Genomic DNA, 19,607 nt, shown 5'->3' on the forward strand with positions numbered 1-19,607 from the left:
GCAGCCTATGTTTTCTAGTTTTCTATTGGCAGTTGGATTCAACATATGGTTTCGCGTTTTATGCTGCAATTGGTCAATGTGAGATCCTCGTCTTCATTGGTTGCTCAGAGAGTGACATTTTTCAACCAATCATGATTCACTAATCCGTCCAGGAGAGGGGATAAAAGAGCAAGAATCGTTGCGTCATTATGCTTTTTCCATTTGTGTTTTTTGTGAACGGTGGTTCCTGTGGTGAAGAAGAGTTGCGATGTCGGGCCGAGGGAAACAAGGCGGCAAAGTGAGGGCTAAGGCAAAGTCTCGTTCATCTCGGGCCGGCTTGCAGTTTCCGGTTGGCCGTGTTCATCGGCTTCTCCGGAAGGGTAATTATGCTGAGCGAGTTGGAGCTGGAGCCCCTGTCTATATGGCGGCTGTCTTAGAATATCTGACCGCTGAGATTCTCGAGTTGGCTGGTAACGCTGCTCGGGATAACAAAAAAACCAGAATCATCCCCCGCCATCTGCAGCTCGCCATCCGTAACGACGAGGAGCTCAACAAGCTACTGGGGAAAGTCACGATCGCTCAAGGGGGTGTCCTGCCCAACATCCAGGCTGTGCTGCTGCCTAAGAAAACCGAAAGTCATAAAGCCAAGAGCAAGTAAAAGTGACTTAGAGAAAACGAGATAACCGAATCTGTGCTTAAAATAATTTTAAAAAATAACCCAAAGGCTCTTTTCAGAGCCACCCACAGGATCAGAAAAGAGCTAAATTATTTTGTCTTACGGATTTAATAAAGTGAGTACGCTTTCTATTTTTAACTTAATCATTTTGCTGCAGTTTTTCTCTTAGGGTTTCCTACGTTCTGCATGAAGGAATAAACCTTTCGAATTACCAGTAGCTGTATTGCAATGAATTTCTAGGTGTTATCGATATAATTTAGTATATCTATTTTTCGTTTTCGAAGAACAAATTTTTAATTTAAGATTGTGGTAGTTTAGTATATGACAGGTTTCAGAGTAGCAGCTGTGTTAATCTGTATCCGTAAAAAGAAAAGGAGTACTTGTGGCCCCTTAGAGACTAACAAATACATGGAAACTAAAAGTAAATCGTAAAACCTCACTTCTGCTATGCTCCGTATTTAACCCATCTCCCCAGTATTTTAATTCTGGTGTCGTTCTGCCTGTCTCTTACAAATGTATCACCTTCAAGGTCATTCCGAAAAAGGACCCTTAGAGACGTGAATGAATTTAGAGGATTGGCTGAAACACAAGCACAGTAAGAGGTGGATGTATACAATAAAAAGGACAAAAAGTATCAAAATCCATGTATTACTGACATTCATAGATCTCTTCGTGTTGTTTGTGCTCTGATTTAAGGGAATAAAGCTTTCCTGCGATGTAATTTAGATTTATTTGGAAATGAACAAATGAAACCCAGAGGTGCGGGGTGTTAAACCAAACTAGCTTCTCAAATCACCGAGACTGGGCGATGAAGCGTTGAATGTAGAGGAAAAACCCCTAGAGAAAATGAGCTGCCACCGGCCTTGCTTATCAATTGCTGCACTGGGCGGGCTTTTCAAACCTGCCAGCCGTTTTCATTTCCTTGGCAGTCAGCTGCGTTTTGTATTTCTTCCTTCTCTCCCGTTCCTCCCAATCAACAGCTGCGCTTTCCATTTTTCTTCATTCTCTCCTTTAACCTTCTGTACTGGGATCAAGGCGCTCTAAAGAGTACGCCCTGCAGAACTGAGTTAAGAGGTTCTCAGAGATTTAGATTTCCCAGCTCGCATGTCCTGAGCGCGGCTGTTTCGGTGCGGTAGAGTGCCGAGGTTGCCATGTGGTTCCCTGGTTATGTAGAGGGCGATGGGGCGGGGCGGGGCGGAGGGTTTCCTAGTTTTATGGGGAGCACAGAGGCCCATAATGAGCCAATACATCGGTGTTTTCTGCGTCGATTCCCCGCCTATACCATGGCTGCCGTCCCGAGGGATCAAAGTGCCTCCGTCAGCCCAAGCGAGCCACAGCACCAGCTATGGGGGAACCGCTCAAGTGCCTATAACTCCATCTCCAGCCCTCTCCCTCACAATCCATTTTAGAATTTATCTCCATCATGTGTAATGCACTTTACTGCATCGACTCCCTGCAGAGCAGGGATGAAGGATAACTAGTGTACCTATGCTCCAGGAAGGTAAGCAACTTCGATGGGAGAGAGCTTGGAACTCTGATGCTGTGCAGGTAGCTTGTAGCTGTGATACTGTGGCTGGGGGGTTCTGTTCTTACCTCCTCATTTCAAAGCCTCCCCCTTTATATGTCAAGCTCCAAATAAATGTGTTCTTCCTCCCAAAATGTAGCCCTGATGTGAAATACAAACTTCCTGCTGCCATGCAACAGCTGTCTCTCCAGGTTGAGGTAAAGCATCTTTCCTTTGAATCCCATTAAAATTAGAATGCTCCTTATTCAGTGCTAAGCCATCAGTTTATTACACTCAGGTTTACCTACTGGACCTCTGTGGCCACAAAGAGCCTTTTGGGATAGGTTGGGGAGGTGTGTTGTGCAATAGATAGGGTTTCTGTGATTTATTTAAATAACCTTTATTTCTCTTGTTTTGACACAACAATAACTTGTGTTTGGGGTATTGTTTCCAAGAACTTAGTTTTATATGTACACCACACTTTTGTAAGCAACCTATCTTCTTCTTTTGTGTGCTTTAAAAATATTTTAACTACATGTGTTAATTGTATATTTATAGGTTTTTTTAAAGGGAACAATTCTGGCTTTATTTTTGAAGGTTGACTATTTTAAGAGCAAACATCCCAAACACCGAGAAAAGAAGAGCAGAATATAGGAAAAATGTATCTTTTCTCTCTGATGCTTCCAGTTTAGCTACAATGAAGTGTTGCAGAGCTACATTTTTTCTGGTTGGCTGAAATGTACTCTTATTGGGCGGTGAGGGAGACTAGAGGTAGATTTCACTGTAACTCTTAAACTGGTCCAATTACCCTCTTTGTTACAAGCTGACCCCTTATATAGGTTTCTAGTTATTGGCTCTTGTTATACCTTTGCCTGCTACATTTAAGAGCTCTCTACTATAAACTAAACTAAACTAAACTAAACCAAAACAAAACAAACAAAAACTCTCCAGGTCGGTGCTTGGAGATTGTGAACAAGACACCCTTGCTCTTCTCTTGGATAAGATAAACAGAATGAGTTTCTTAAGTCTCTTTGTAAGGTAGATTTTCCAGGCCTCAGTTCATTCTTGGAGTTTTCTGAACCCTGTCCAAATTTTTCAACATCCTTTTTGGAGCGTGGACACTAGAACTAGACAAAGAATTACTATAATGGTATCACCAAAGCCACATAAAGAAGTAATACCATCATAATTATACATCTAAGGGTTGTGTTAGAAGTCTTAGCAACAGCATTACACTCAGAGCTCCTGTTTAATTGGCTACCTACCTTTTTCAGAGTCACTGCTTTCCACTGTACGTGCATATTTATTGTCATCATAGGAACATTTTGGTTTGTTATGCTAACAATTCTCTTATCTCAGCAGAAATCTTAACATGAGCAACTTGGTGGACTTCTGTGTGGTGAGTTTTTGGGAGGCGCCTTCATTGTTTAGATGGAAGGAAGGCTTTTAGCGGCCTTATGTGTATTAACCTCTTATTTTTCTATTTCAGTAACCTTTCCTTAGTTCCTCCTGAGCCACTGACACATCAGGCTGTCCAGTTCTTCCACTGATTATGGACATTCATTAATTGTGATACTTCTTCCCAGATGATTCCAGCATATTGAATACCCCTTGTCACTGTCTTCTGCCAGTGTTTCCTTGGCCATCCTCACTTTCTTTTTCCTCCCTTGGGTACTCCGTTCCATACTTGCTTACCGTGTCTCCCATCTTCCATACAGTGTACATCTCCCAACCGCCTGAGCTTTCTTTCTTTGTTTATATTATCTAACACATCCTGCTCTGTCAGCGCCCTTACTCTCTCATTTGTTATTTTGTTTTTCCATTAAATGTGTAGTGTTTTTTTTTCAACCATCTGTAACTGGCAGCTTCTAATCTCTTTTTATTAGTCACTGTCATCTTCCAAGTCTCTGCTCCTTACAATACTGCAGTATAGTCTGATCTTTAGTTTGATATGGAGACCTCTGTTTGACTAGATGTTGTTCATCCTTCCAAAGGTGGTGTTTGCTTTTCCTAATCTTGTATGAATATCTGGATGGCAGCCACTTTCAAATATCACATCCCCAGGTAGCAAAACTCTTCTACCTGATTGATTTCTTTTCCATTCATGTACACCTTTGCATCTGTTAAGATCATGAAGGTAGGAAACCATACAACTGTGCAAAGATGTATATGGATGGATTACAGTAACATTAATACAAAAAAGATCTCATAGAGTACACAAAGGGACAGGTGTTCAAGGGTGTAAGTGGTAGAATATTTGGTCAATGAGATTGCATGGGAAAGCAAAACCAAAGATCCATTTTTGGACTCAAAGGAAGATAGGAAGAGTGAGGGATTACACTCAGAAGTTTAGATTTAAGGAGGGGGGGAAGTCAAAAGTATTGCTGAATACATTGGCTTAGACACCTGTCCATGCTTCCATTTCACAGTATAAAATCATGATACTAGACAACGGCAGATAATGAACTGATCCCTACTTCCTAGATCTTTTACACATATCATACTCTTGCGTGGAATCCGGACAAATTAAACTGAAATACACAAGGTGCGTATTTCAAGTTCCTTAAGTAGTGAATCCCTATATTCCCTCAAATTTACATTTTAGAGCTGGCCTGCATGTTTGTGTGTCCAATAACATTTATTTCAGCAAATTATCGCTGTGGTGAATTGTTTAACTAGCATACTGTACTTCAGCATTTTTGGGCCTGATCCTCAGGTCTGGCCAAGCTATACCTAAGGAAGGAGCGAAAGGAGAAGGAACAATGATGGCTTTATGCCAGGGATCAGTGGAACCCCTGGCATGGATTAGAGTAGCCGCAGAGCTTTGTACATTTGAGTTTAGCTAGTAGTGGCCCCAGTGCTGTTCCAGCCACTGGAAACCATCATTCTGCAGGTGTGCTTCCATCATGTTGGAATTTGTAAGAGAAGGTGACATAAACTGTATCAATGACACTGGAGGAATCCTCAGTTGTCCAAGTATGATGGTTTTAAAGCCAGTTTGTGCTGCTGGAGGAAGGGGAAAGATGTAAGGTTTAAAAAATCCACAGATTACTCCTACATAAATATCCTTGCCTTTGCTCTTACAAATAACAGAGATAATGGTAAATAAGTAAAGCCTCCAAAGATAAAGTAAATGATGCTATTTAATGGAAATAATTTACATTTAATGTGGCTTTACCACCTCCCTGAATTCACTCCTCAGTACATTCCTAAATCTTAACATATACAATTTGTAAACAACAAGTTAAAAGTACCTCAAACCTACTAAATAAAGATAAAGCCCACCACCACCAGAGGAAGCAATGATTTCTAATAGCAGCAATTACTGCATTTATTTCTCCCAGTTGTAACAGCTAACTGCATCACTTTTTTTCCAGTTCCCCACCTGCACTTTGAAATAATGTGTATAAAGTATTTCTAAATTGATCAGCATGCACACTGCAGGCTACATGAATATATCACATCCTTAGACCCAACAGTTTGTCTGGCTGTACATATTTTTCATCCAGCCCAGCTTCCTCTTCATTCTAATATGTTGAAGATCTCATCTTGCCTTCATAGTTATTACATACAATGGAATTATATTGTAATTAGTATGTCATTGATACTGTTGTTTCATGTAAAAAGAATTTTCTATCTTGTTTACAGTGTCCCAAGAAACACTCCACTCTCTGATGAGGAGATTGTAGTTGAAGCAGTGTCTAAGTCTGTGAAACTGGGTTATAGTTTCATGGTCCTTGGCAAAGTTAAGTATGTTAGGTCACCCAGAATCACTGTTGGTATAGACAAAAAGCAAACTTAAGCTCAAATAAATTTGTTAGTCTCTGAGGTGCCACAAGTCCTCCTGTTCTTTTTGCGGATACAGACTAACACGACTGCTACTCTGAAACCTGTTGGTATAGAGAAAAGGAGGACTTGTGGCACCTTAGAGACTAACCAATTTACTTGAGCATAAGCTTTCGTGAGCTACAGCTGTAGCTCACGAAAGCTTATGCTCAAATAAATTGGTTAGTCTCTAAGGTACCACAAGTCCTCCTTTTCTTTTTGCGGATACAGACTAACACTGAAGCTACTCTGAAACCTGTTGGTAAAGAGACAGCCTTAATGGTAAGGTAGTAGGGTGAGAACAGTGTCCTTCACTGTCTGGTCAGTGTGTGTAGGGGGAAAGGGGGCATTTTTTCTATTTTTAAATAGAAATAAAGTTTGTCATCATTAATTGAGTGAAGCCACCCTTTGTATGTTTTAAGAAATGGTAGTGACCCACTAAGACTTGCATTACCTTGGAGGGGTAGCCTTTTCAGTTATGGTGTAGTTGTACCATGGTTAAGGTTGCATTACAAAGTTCAGTTTAATAAGAGCTTTAAACAGGATCTTTGTAAAAATTGCATTGAAAAGGCAAAAATAAAAACATAGACTATAAACACTTAGGATATTTGATTTTTTTTATGGTAATTTGATAAATAACACAGGATGCCCATGAGTTGCCACTATGATGTGGCCGTGAACAAGGCTAATGCAATCCTAGGATGAATCAGGCAAGGTTTAACTTTGTTCAAGCTCTGTCTGTCTGTCCATCTGGCCTCCTTCATCAGACTGCCAGCTGTGTGTCCTGACTGCTTCCTGCAGCCCACACTTAACCCGTCTCGCATCTCTCCTGTCCTTAGATATCAAGCTGGGAGGGGATTGTTGTTCAGCTTCCTTAAGGAGAGGTGAAGCAGTCATTGATTTCTAGGTGTCAATGTCCTGGCAACTGTATTTGCCATTGTCTTCTCAGATGCTCCACTGATGTGGGGATTGAAGCCCACTTGACTCAGACAGCTAGGTGCCATTCACAGCTGTGTCTTAGTCTGCCCCAAGAGCAAACAGACCTTTTCCACCCACTAGGTAACAATGCAGCATATAGTGTAAACTGAGGCACATATACACGTCATATATATATTACAGAAAATTCCCACTTTGTCACAAAATTATTAACAGCGACATCAGCAGTGTTAAGGCAGAACAACTTCCAAAATGCTTTCACTGTGTGGCAATCAGATGTGTTAATATAATTGATACAATAGCATATTAGGTCACTGTCAAAGTTTTGCATTACAGTGAAAGTTGGATGAGTGAACAGTGCCCTCGTCAACATAAGCTGTAAAATATAAGGGTAACTCAGCACAGAGGTATAAAAATGTTTAATGTGTCATTCTGACTTTATTCATTCACAGCTACTCATCCCAGGTTTTGAGAAAAACTCAGTGGCACCAGCCTAGAGCAGTGTTCAGAACACAAGACAGGTGTCCCATCTAGTGAACATACTGGTCAAGTACTGCCCAGAGCCAGTTGCTCCAGAAGTAGGCGTAAGGAGTTTGCAACAATAAATCAGTGAACTGCTAGTCTCAATCTCTAGCTCATCACAAGTACCACTGGAATACCCTCCCTGAGGTCTGAAGATGCCTCACTATTGCTTTACAGGTTTCAGAGTAGCAGCCGTGTTAGTCTGTATTCGCAAAAAGAAAAGGAGTACTTGTGGCACCTTAGAGACTAACCAATTTATTTGAGCATAAGCTTTTGTGAGCTACAGCTCACTTCATCAGATGCATCCTGTAGCTCACGAAAGCTTATGCTCAAATAAACTGGTTAGTCTCTAAGGTGCCACTAGTACTCCTTTTCTTATTGCTTTACAAAATCTGCAGCAGAAATTTTGCTCACGAGAAAACTGCACAAATATTCACCCTGTCTTATCTTTAGGGAAAGTGATCTGGAAATAGCATTGGTTCCCAAGGACTTCAGGCATGTGATGTTAGCTCCTCCAGGGAGGCCTCGGATTCCCAGAAGGCCTTTTGAAATCTCCTACAACCAACTGCTTTGGTAAACTATTCCAGGAACTGTGGGACAGAGAGGTACCAAGAGTACAGGGCAGCTATTACAGTATAGTAGTAGCATTAAAGGTAGCAAACTGCTCCCAAAAGAGCATGTCTATTGTGGACAAGCTGCACTCTTGGTACTTAAACTAATGTAGTCCAAGTTATCCAATTACCAACAGTTCAATTCTCTAATGAAGCATTTTGCAATGCCCAAGATTAATGCATTTGTAAATTGTCAGTGGAAATTACTTTTTGCTTCATTTTAATGTATTTGAATAACAATCTAGATTTAGAAAGAAAGAAAAAAGGGTGCTAGACAGAACTATGAACCAGATGCAAAACACAGCACAAATTTAATTTATTTATTTGGGAAATCTGATGTATACAATATATTAATACAGGTATAAATACATTTTTCCTCAGATTTTATACATATAGAATATTAGTTGTGACAAGAAGTACTTTATTATTTTGCCAAAGCTGCTTTGTAAATTAAGAACTGGTATTAAATATACATAGATACAAATATATAGAATCACAGAAACATAAGGCTGGAAGGGACTTTGAGAGGTCATCAAGTCCAGCCCCCTTCCTTGAGGCAGGACCAGATAAACCTAAACTATCCCTGACAGGTTTTTGTCCAACCTGTTTTTTAAAAGTTCCAGTAACGGGGATTCCTCAACATCCCTTGGAAGCCTGTTCCAGAGCTTAACTATTGTTACAGTTAGAAATTTTTTCTTAATATCTGACCTAAATCACCCTTGCTGCAGATTAAGCCCATTGCTTCCTGTCCACCTTCAGTGAACATGGAGAACAATTGATCACCATCCTCTTTCTAACAGCCTGTAACATGTTTGAACAGTCATCAGCTCCCCTCTCAGTCTTCTTTTCTCAAGAAAAAAAAAACATTCCCAGGGTTTTTTTAACCTTTAGTCATACGTCAGGTTTTCGAAACTTTTACCTGTTTGTTACTCTCTTCTGGACTCTCTCGAAATTGTTCACATCTTTCCTAAGAGTGGTGCTCAGAACTGGAAACAGTACTTGAGCTGAGTCTTTATCAGTGCTGAGAGGAACAGGACATTTAGCTCCCAGGTCTTACATAAAACACTCCTTTTAATGCAACCCACAAGGATATTAACCTTTGTACAAACTACATAACATTGTTGACTCATATTCAATTTGTGATCCACCATAACTCCCAAATTCTTTTCAGAAGTACTGCCACATAGTCAATTATTCCCTAATTTATCGTTGTGTGTTTGATTTTTCATTCCTGAGTATAGTATTTGCAATTGTCTTTACTGAATTTCATGTTGTTGACTTCAGACCAATTTTCCAATTTGTCAATGTCATGTTGAATTCTTTCTAATCCCGTCCTCCAAAGTGCTTGCAACCCTTTCAAGCTTAGTGTCATCTGCAAATTGTATAAACATATTCTCCACTCTATTATCCATGTCATTCATGAAAATACTGAAAAGTACCAGACCCAGTATTAACCCCTGTGGGACCCCACTAGATACACCCTCACAGTTTAAAAGTGAAACTTTGATAACTACTCCTTGAGTATGTTCTTTCAACAAGTTGTATACTCATCTTATAGTAAATTCATCCAGCCTGCATTTCCCTAATTTACTTATGAGAATGTCATGTGGAACTGTGTCAAAAGCCTTATTAACATCAAGATAGATCACATCTACCACTTGCCCTCTATCCATTAGGCCATCATTCCTGTCAAACAAGGAAATTGAGTTGGTTTGGCATGATTTGTTAGAACATAAGAAGGGCCATACTGGGTCAGGCCAAAGGTCCATCTAGCCCAGCATCCTGTGTTCTGACAGTGGCCAATGCGAGGTGCCCCAGAGAGAATGAATAGAAAACATAATCATCAAGTGATCTATGCCCTGTCGCCCATTCCCACATTCTGGCAAACAGAGGGTAGGGATGCCACCCCTGCCCGTGCTGGCAAACAGCAATTGATGGACCTATCCTCCATGAATTTATCTAGTTCTTTTTTGAACACTGTTGTAGTCAAATGTATTCTTAACAAATACATGCTGACTATTCCTTCTAAGACTATTCTCCTCCAGGTACTTATAAATTGATTGTTTAATAATTTGTTCCACTATCTTTCCAGGTATCAAAGGTAGGCTGACTCTTCTATAATTGCCTGGGTACTCTGTTCCCCTTTTTAAAGACAGGTACTACGTTTGTCCTTCTATGGTTTTCTGAAACCTCACCTATCCTTCATGAGCTTTTGATTACTAATGGTTCTGAGATTGCTTCCGCTAGTTGGTGAAGTACTCTAGAATGAATTTCATCAGGCTCTGATGACTTGAATACGTCTGATTTATCTAAATATTCTTTAATCTGTTCTTTCCCTATTTTGGCTTACATTACTCCCCCCTTGTTGTTAATATTAATTGTGTTGAATATCTGGTCAGCATTAATTTTTTCAGTGAAGACTGAAGGAAAATGGACATTAAAACATCTCAGCTTTCTTGGTGTAACCACTTATTAGCTTTCCTGTCCTGCTGAGTAAAGGACTACACTGCCCTACATCTTTCTCTTGCTGCTGATGTGTTTAAAGAATCTCTTCTTGTTGCCTTTTATGTCCCTGGCTAGGTCTAATTCAATTTGAGCCTTAGCTGTTGTGATTTTTTTCCCTACTTGCGTGTATTATTCTTTGTATTCCTCCTGAGTAATTTGTCCATGTGTCCACTTTTGCTAGGATTCCTTTTTGATCTTTCGGGTTATTAAAGAGCTCCTGATGGAGCCATATTGGCTCCTTATTATTTTGTCTATCTTTACTTCACATTGAAATAGTTTACTGTTGTACCTTTTTTTATATTATCTCCTTGAGAAACTGCCAGCTCTCCTGAACTCCCTTTTCCCCTAGGATTTGGTTCCCATGGTAGCTTGCCTACCAGTTCTCTGTTTGTTCAAGTCTACTTTTTTTTAATGTCATTGGCCTTATTCTGCTGCTCTCACTCCTTCCTTTCCTTAGAATCATTAAATCTACCAAACTGCCTTCCACCTTCAGATTTGCTACCAATTCCATCCTGTTTGTCAGACTCAGGTTTAAAATGGCAGTTCCCCTGGTTACTTCCTCCATTTTCTAAAAGAAAAGGTTGACCCCAATGCTTCCAAGAACTTGTTGGACATTTTCTATTTTGTCATATTACTTTCCCAACAAATGTCTGGGTAATTAAATTCCCCAGGTCTTGTGTTTTGGATATTTCTATTATTTGTTCTAGAAATGCCTCATTCACCTCCTGTTCCTGATTTGGTGGTCTATAGTAGATCCCTACTGTGATGTCACTCCTTTTTTACCCCTTTTATCTTTACCCAGAGACTTTCAGCTGGTCTGCCTCCCACTTCCTTCTGTGCCTCAGAACAGGTGTATATATTCTTGATGTATAATGCAACATCTCCTCCCTTTTACCCTACCTGTCCTTCTTGAACAAACTACACCCTTCTATACCAATATCAAATCTTGACTTATCCCATCAAGTCTCTGTGATGCCAATACTGTCATAATTTATTTCATATACTAACAATTCCAGTTCTTCCTGTTTATCCCCCATGGTCCTTGCATTTGTGTATAGACATGTAAGATGTTGACCAGATTCCCCCACTGATTTCCCTTTTGTTGCTTTTATGACCCGATTGTAACTTTCCATATTCCCACCAACATCTAACCCTCTTCTAATATTAACTTTTCTTTCTGCCTGCCTGTGGGCTTTTGTCACCTGCATCCTTTGAACTTAGTTTTCACCTCTCCTTACTAAATTGGTAAATCAGTGTGTGAAGATGCTCTTCTCCTTCTTGGCCAGATGGACTCCATCTCTTCCAGCAAACCTTCTGCTTGGAACCACGCCACATGATTGAGGAAGCTAAAACCCTCCTGTTGACACCATCTGTGCAGCCATGTATTTGTGTCCAGATTGCATGTGTTCTTGCTTAGAGCCTTATTCACAACTGAGAGGATGAACGAGAACACCATCTATACCCCTGACTCCTTCACCTTAGCTCCCAGAGCCCTGTAGCCTGCAGTTAGCTGCAGTCAGCTAGCATCCTCCATCCCAGGTGTCTCCATGTGCATCCTAACAATGAAGTCCTCATGCTCCTGGATGACATGTAAATGAGCCATCTCCTCCCGCAGCTCTCTTTCCTGATTCCGGAGGGACTCCACCCACAGACACCTCTTACATTTGGTGGTTCCCTCTGGCTTTCATTGCCATGGCAATGCTGGAGGCATTCCCAGTAAGTACACACCAGGGCCTGGGTGGAAGCCTTGAAGATCAGGATACCTGTCTGGCAGAGGCCCCCACAAGTGGAGGCAGGGGAAGAGCTAGAAGTAGTGTTGGTGACATATAGTTTTCCTCCCATGGAGGGTTCTAAAATCAAAACAAAACAAAAAACACACAACCCTACCTCCCTCTGCAGGCAAATTCAACTTAATCTCCCAGCTGCCTTCATCTCACCAGCCACAATTGACTTACATTCTATTTGTGATCCACTATAACACTCAGATCATTTTTAGCAGTCACTCTCCTTACAGTGTGTATGATAACACCCATTTTTTCATGTTCTGTGTGTATATAAATCTCATCACTGTATTTTCCACTGAATGCATCCGATGAAGTGAGCTGTAGCTCATGAAAGCTTATGCTCAAATAAATTGGTTAGTCTCTAAGGTGCCACAAATACTCCTTTTCTTTTTGCGAATACAGACTAACACGGCTGCTACTCTGACACCTAGCCAGGTATTCCCCAATTTGTAGCTGTGAATTAGATTTTCTCTTCGAAAGTGAAGTACTTTGCACTTCTTCTTATTGGATTTCATCTCAGACCAATTATTTTTGTCAAGATCATTTTGAAGTTTAATACTGTCCTCTAAAGTGTTTGCAACCCCTCCCAGGTTGGTGTCATCTGCAAATTTTATTAGCACACCCTCCACTCCATTATTCAAGTCATTAATGAAAATATTGAATAGTAACAGATGCAGGACTGACCCATGTGGGAACTCTCTAGTGCATCCTCCCAAACTGATGGAGAACTATTGGTAACTACTCTTTGAATATGGTCTTTCATACAGTTGTGTACCCACCTTATACTGAAAGCTGTTATGTATTTCCTTATTTTGGTATATCAGAGATGAATACATTTCCTAAATGAAAATTTACATAATAGAACAAGTTAAGAAAGGGGAACGATATTCAGAGACCCCAATTCTTCTTCCATTTAAGTAAATGGAAGGCATACCATTTATTTAAAATTAAGCAATATAAGGCCTTGCATTAACATTTAAGTATAAGTGGTAAATCCTTTCATTGGAAATTTGTATGCAAATCACACCGGAGGGAGAGAATGTTTTTTGAGAGATTTACCAGAAAAAGGAATATCAAAAATAGTGCAATTAAATGAGAAAGGAAAAATGTGGATGCAAACTAAGAGCTGAGCATTTTTGATGGGTGCATTTCAAGTACATAACATGCTAATACTGTGAAATTTCATTTCATGTGCCATATTTATCATTTTTTATTTGAGAAATTAAGAGAAACTAGCATTTGCAATCTTCCCCCACCCCCTCCACACAGCTTTTATTTCTTTAACAAATAAGGTCTAGCACAAAATATATTGACACTGTTTTGTTGCAGTAAATTGGTGAATATGTTGAACACACATCAAAATGTATACATATTTCAAATAAAGGAATCACGTCTATAGCCATATTTTTATATTTCATATATTTTAAACAAATCATACCCTGAGTTTCTATGTCCTTCTTTTCCCTTTCTCTTGATGGGAAAAACATTCCAGTATTCAACACATAGGTAATCCTACTATTGACAACGATAAAATATTAGAAGTCAAAACAGAAGGACGCCTTATTAGACATCTCCACGATTTAAACTAATTAATTGAAACAGCCAGTAGATGGCAGCAGAGGCCAAATTGGAAATGGCTGATATATTCCTTAGTTCTTTATTTCACAATTTCATTATTTTCACCCAAGTTTCTCAATGGTCTAAAGGTTAGTAAATAATTGTTATACTGTTACCATGAAGAGGACTTCATACATAATTTTAATATCATGTCAGAACCTGGAGTGATTGCCCCTTCCAACCAGGGGGGTGGGAAATTGTTTCCACTTTCAATTTACAGCTTTGATTTCTCAGAGTCGCTGGAATGCAAACGGAATTGAGTTTTCCAAATAATTTCATTTCCCAGTGATTATTCACAGCAAAGCTCATCATCTCATAATTATGCAAAAATATGTTTTTATTCACAAAAACAAGCAAAGCAGAAAGTCAATCACAGTGAAACGAAGGAAAGAAGAGCGGTCACCGTGCCCCGCTCCCGCCCGGGCCCGCTTTGCCGCATTGTCTGGCTCGCAGAGCAGCGTCCCCGCCCAGTCCCCCACCCCGACTCAAGCTGTAGAAAATGGCGGCGAACGGTAGAGACGGGCCAAGGAGAGAAGGGATGTGTCAGGAAACCTGATTGGTCAGATTTTGCCGCAGCCCCCAAATCCTCGAAACCCAGAGAGAAGCGTTTTCAACCCAAAACAGCCGCCGACGCGCGACCCTCGCTCGGCAGACGCACCAGAAGGGCACCGAGACTAGCGGCAACGGAGTTTGAAAGCGGCCGTTGTTTTAAGCCAGGGGCGCGGAGGACTCCACTCTAATTCCTGGAGGTAGGGCTTGATAAGGAGTTTCCGCATCCTACCTCTGGGTGAAGCAGGGTTCTAGGAAGCCGTTGGGGGGAGGGCCCGTATTTATTTTACGAGAAAGCCTCGGGGGGTGTAACTCCCGCAGGGACCAGACCCCTGCGGGTGCGGGAGGGGGAGAGAGGCGAGCGAAGAGCCCACCCTTTTTCTTTTCAGTTCTCAATCAGGTCGTCCCGCAGACACTATACCGAGACTTCATACCGCTTCCAGGGAGCTGGTGGGCTTGTGTCTGTGATTTTACCATGTCTGGTCGCGGCAAGGGGGGTAAAGGCTTGGGGAAGGGAGGTGCCAAGCGCCATCGTAAAGTGCTTCGGGATAACATCCAAGGTATTACTAAGCCAGCTATTCGTCGCTTGGCTCGTCGCGGGGGGGTGAAGCGTATTTCGGGGTTGATTTACGAAGAGACCCGGGGAGTGCTGAAGGTGTTCTTGGAGAACGTGATCCGTGATGCTGTCACTTACACTGAACATGCCAAGCGAAAGACCGTAACGGCCATGGATGTGGTTTATGCTCTGAAGCGCCAGGGTCGTACTCTCTATGGTTTTGGCGGCTAAACGTGTCACTAAAGTCAACAGGGCAACACAAAGGCTCTTTTAAGAGCCACCCACTTTTTCACAATAAGAGCTATGATTCTTGTGTTCTTATGCTGTGATGTGAAAACTTAACACGAAAAACTATTAAATTGACATGAAATACGTGAGTATTTACGCTAAATATGTTTGTATGTAAACGACAATTAGTGCTTTGGTTAAAGTATAGCATATGTGTTTTTCAGCAGTAAAATTAGTGGTGGCTTCCTTGAATGATAGTATTTGTTAGAGGAAAATTAAGAAATGATAAACTCTTACTGGAAACGAGTGGCTACCTTTGGGTTGTAGGTATTAATTTCTGCATTAAGAGCATTTACTTGAAGCTAGTATACTTGGTGACAGCTTTTGTACTTTCAGATACAGCATCAGAGCGGTAGCTGTTGTTAGCCTGTAACAGCAAAGACAACGAGGAGTCCTTGTGGCACCAAAGAAACTAAGACATTTATTAGGCATAATAAGCTTATGCACAAATAGATTTGTTAGTCTCTAAGGTGCCACAAGGACTCCTCGTTGTTTTTGTAGATGCCAGGGGAGAGTGACAAACATGCTGCGTTGTGTCTCTGGCAATGAGCTCAAAAATGTCATTTACAGAAAGAGTTCATGATTCACATGGCCTTGGAGAAGATACCAGTGTCAGGGTGAACTTGCTTCAGCACTTCGTAATCATAGTTGGAGAAACTTTCCTTCCTGGTCTTTCTACTTTTTTTTTTTTTTTTTTTGGTCGCCTTTCTTCTGGGTCTTGGTCACAGCTTTCTTATACCATTTCTTGGGAGTAGGAGCAGATTTTGACAGTTCTGGTATCTCTTAAGACTTTTATGATCTCCCTGTTGCTCAGTTACAAAATGAGGATAATAGCTGCTGTTCTCTAGCAGGACGTTATGAAAAAAAAACAACAACAATGCATTCTTAGTATTCTTATTGTACTATAAAGGAAAAACGTCATTAAAGACCCCCCCCCGCCCCGTTTTAAATTTAGTGCACTAAATCTATCACCAGCTATTAGAAGTACTAATTAAATTTACCTGAAAAAAATATTTGTATCGACAACCAAAAGCTCTTTTCAGACCTACTTTGCTTTTCATAAGTTATATGTATTCTTTTCAATTGATTTTTTTTTTAAAAAAAAGTTGCAAAAAGAGGTAACAAAATGTAGCAGGTTATTGGGCTTAAAACCCCAAATTTCGCTAATATTGTCCTTGCCATCTATTAAACGTATTGACACCAAGTTGTAAGATGTTTTTTTAAAAAAAAATCTTTGAATGTACAAGCATTTTTACACTGGATACTTTAAATTCCTAGTTACTTTATTATTTATACTGTAAAGATCTTCGCATTTAAAACAGAAATGGTGGCTATAAAAGTCTTAAGACTTAGAAAAACTGAGTTACTCGAGTTAATCTTAAGAGCCGTCTCCTATATTAATAAAATAATTTAACTCTAATTGTGAAAAAGTGAGTGGCTCTTAAAAGAGCCTTTGTGTTGCCCTGTTGACTTTAGTGACACGTTTAGCCGCCAAAACCATAGAGAGTACGACCCTGGCGCTTCAGAGCATAAACCACATCCATGGCCGTTACGGTCTTTCGCTTGGCATGTTCAGTGTAAGTGACAGCATCACGGATCACGTTCTCCAAGAACACCTTCAGCACTCCCCGGGTCTCTTCGTAAATCAACCCCGAAATACGCTTCACCCCCCCGCGACGAGCCAAGCGACGAATAGCTGGCTTAGTAATACCTTGGATGTTATCCCGAAGCACTTTACGATGGCGCTTGGCACCTCCCTTCCCCAAGCCTTTACCCCCCTTGCCGCGACCAGACATGGTAAAATCACAGACACAAGCCCACCAGCTCCCTGGAAGCGGTATGAAGTCTCGGTATAGTGTCTGCGGGACGACCTGATTGAGAACTGAAAAGAAAAAGGGTGGGCTCTTCGCTCGCCTCTCTCCCCCTCCCGCACCCGCAGGGGTCTGGTCCCTGCGGGAGTTACACCCCCCGAGGCTTTCTCGTAAAATAAATACGGGCCCTCCCCCCAACGGCTTCCTAGAACCCTGCTTCACCCAGAGGTAGGATGCGGAAACTCCTTATCAAGCCCTACCTCCAGGAATTAGAGTGGAGTCCTCCGCGCCCCTGGCTTAAAACAACGGCCGCTTTCAAACTCCGTTGCCGCTAGTCTCGGTGCCCTTCTGGTGCGTCTGCCGAGCGAGGGTCGCGCGTCGGCGGCTGTTTTGGGTTGAAAACGCTTCTCTCTGGGTTTCGAGGATTTGGGGGCTGCGGCAAAATCTGACCAATCAGGTTTCCTGACACATCCCTTCTCTCCTTGGCCCGTCTCTACCGTTCGCCGCCATTTTCTACAGCTTGAGTCGGGGTGGGGGACTGGGCGGGGACGCTGCTCTGCGAGCCAGACAATGCGGCAAAGCGGGCCCGGGCGGGAGCGGGGCACGGTGACCGCTCTTCTTTCCTTCGTTTCACTGTGATTGACGTTTCTGCTTTGGTTGTTTATTTGTGCAATGTATGACATTGTGAGCATGGCTGTGAATCGCTGCAAACGCGATCGCACGGGAAACCACAGATTTGTTTCTGAGCCCTGAACATCCCTCACCGTACCTCAGGAGACGCAAGAGAGAGTTAGTTAGTTGGTACCCATTACTTAGAGCAGTGGGAAGCTCCTCCACTCCCGTCTGTTTCTGGCAAGATTTTCAATGGTTCCTAGCTGTTTCAGGGTTTTTTTAATTGATAACCTTTACTACCGTAACATATTTGTTTCAGTTTAAGGGTCTATCATACTTATTGACAAGAATACAGAACACCATTATTTCTACCATTATTCAGAATGTTACCATTTTCTATCACGGACAAACAAGTTTTTGATTTCACAGGAGCCAGGCTCAGAGAACATGCTAGATGCATGGAAGAAATGGCGAGTGTTAGTGCTGGGGGGAGGCGCGGGGAGATGAGAGGAGGAGTGAAGAAGGAAGTCTCTGCATTCTGGCTCAAGACTCAAGTTACTAGAATTAATAATAATAATAATTAATAATAATCAAAAGGATAGTTCCAAAGTTAGCTCTTGACTGAACACTTACCAAGTGAAACAGGAGTGTGTATTTTGTAATCCCTGGGTATTTGCAACAATGAAATTTAGACCATTATCCACAATTCCTTCCCTGGCTCAACACAGAAACTTTCAATCTAAACATCTGTACGGAGGTCTGCTGCACAGAAATAATATTTCACTGTTAGGTAAATATCAGGTGGGTCACTTTAGATTCATATGATGCCCAGAAGTATGATCGTGCATAACCATATTAACAACATTTCACACATATACAGTACTTTTTAGATGGCTGCAAACTTTTACTTCTTTATTTTGGCAAAATGGCGGTGAGATCAGTAGACAAACAGGACCGTCCCATTTAATAGAGGGGAAACTGAAATAAGAGAAGGGAGTTTTTTAGTCAAGGCCAAGGGAGAAGAAATCACTTACAGATCAGAAGTAGAACTAGTGAGACTGTTTTCTTCTGTCTCTTCCAAAACAGAATTTAATTTGGTGCCATAAGAATCTTCATTTTTCATACTTTGTGCCATTTTATCAGGACATTTGGTCAACATATTGTTTAGTAAAAAAAATGGCATCTTTCCCATAGAACATCTTCCCTCATGTTCACTAACTAATCTTTTAACAACTAAAAAGTTTCTTCTTTTTCTTATGATTAATACATGATCATAGTTGCATACTACTAGGCACTACAAGGCTTTTTAAAATATTAAGGCCATAGACAATAAAATTAATGAAGAAAATATGTTCTTAAATATTTTATAAAATTTTATGGATTAATATTCTCAACTTTAACTTAATCTCAAAATAAATTAATATCAGGAAAAAATAAAGTGTTGCACAAAATAATTACATGGTCAAAGATGTAAATGTGTTAATTTAATTGAACAGATTCCAGAAACCACAAAGTCTCCCAGGTTCATTTAAATTATCTCATTGTGCATATAAATGAAAATATTTTCTTTAAATTTCTGATCACAGAAGATCAATACAAAGTGTGACTGATTCATAGGTCAATATAGGAGCAAACTAGCTTTGACTTGAAAAACATATATGTATTTTCTTTATGTATACAGTCTAATTGGGGCAACAATAGAGAACGAACTTAAGAATTTATTCGTTTTATTGTACTGTTTAATGTCATAGAATCAAAATTATGTCTCTTCACTTATTATTATGTGATAATACTGTAACATAAATGAATTCCCAATTAGAACAAAATGGGCA

At 40.7% G+C, this 19,607-nt stretch overlaps 3 protein-coding genes across 3 annotated transcripts in view; 2 read left to right on the forward strand and 1 right to left on the reverse strand.

Moving 5' to 3' along the window:
• The first annotated feature begins 13 nt into the window (after nt 1-13).
• Nucleotides 14-19,607, forward strand: part of LOC141986308 (histone H2A.J) — a 31,233-nt gene continuing 11,639 nt past the window's right edge. The window contains exon 1 of the mRNA XM_074950686.1: nt 14-770. Within this exon, the coding sequence (XP_074806787.1) occupies nt 248-637 (390 nt within the window). The 5' untranslated portion in view covers nt 14-247 and the 3' untranslated portion in view covers nt 638-770. The remainder of the gene's footprint in view (nt 771-19,607) is intronic.
• LOC141986300 (histone H4) lies at nt 14,984-15,313 on the forward strand. The gene has a single exon (XM_074950674.1). It carries the CDS (start codon nt 14,984-14,986, stop codon nt 15,293-15,295), a length of 312 nt encoding a protein of 103 aa, XP_074806775.1. The 3' UTR covers nt 15,296-15,313.
• Nucleotides 15,006-17,148, reverse strand: LOC141986291 (histone H4). Its single transcript, XM_074950663.1, has one exon. It carries the CDS (start codon nt 17,146-17,148, stop codon nt 16,837-16,839), a length of 312 nt encoding a protein of 103 aa, XP_074806764.1. The 3' UTR covers nt 15,006-16,836.

The sequence above is a fragment of the Natator depressus genome, chromosome 1 (genome assembly GCF_965152275.1).
Source record: "Natator depressus isolate rNatDep1 chromosome 1, rNatDep2.hap1, whole genome shotgun sequence".
In the NCBI taxonomy this organism is placed as follows: domain Eukaryota; kingdom Metazoa; phylum Chordata; order Testudines; family Cheloniidae; genus Natator; species Natator depressus.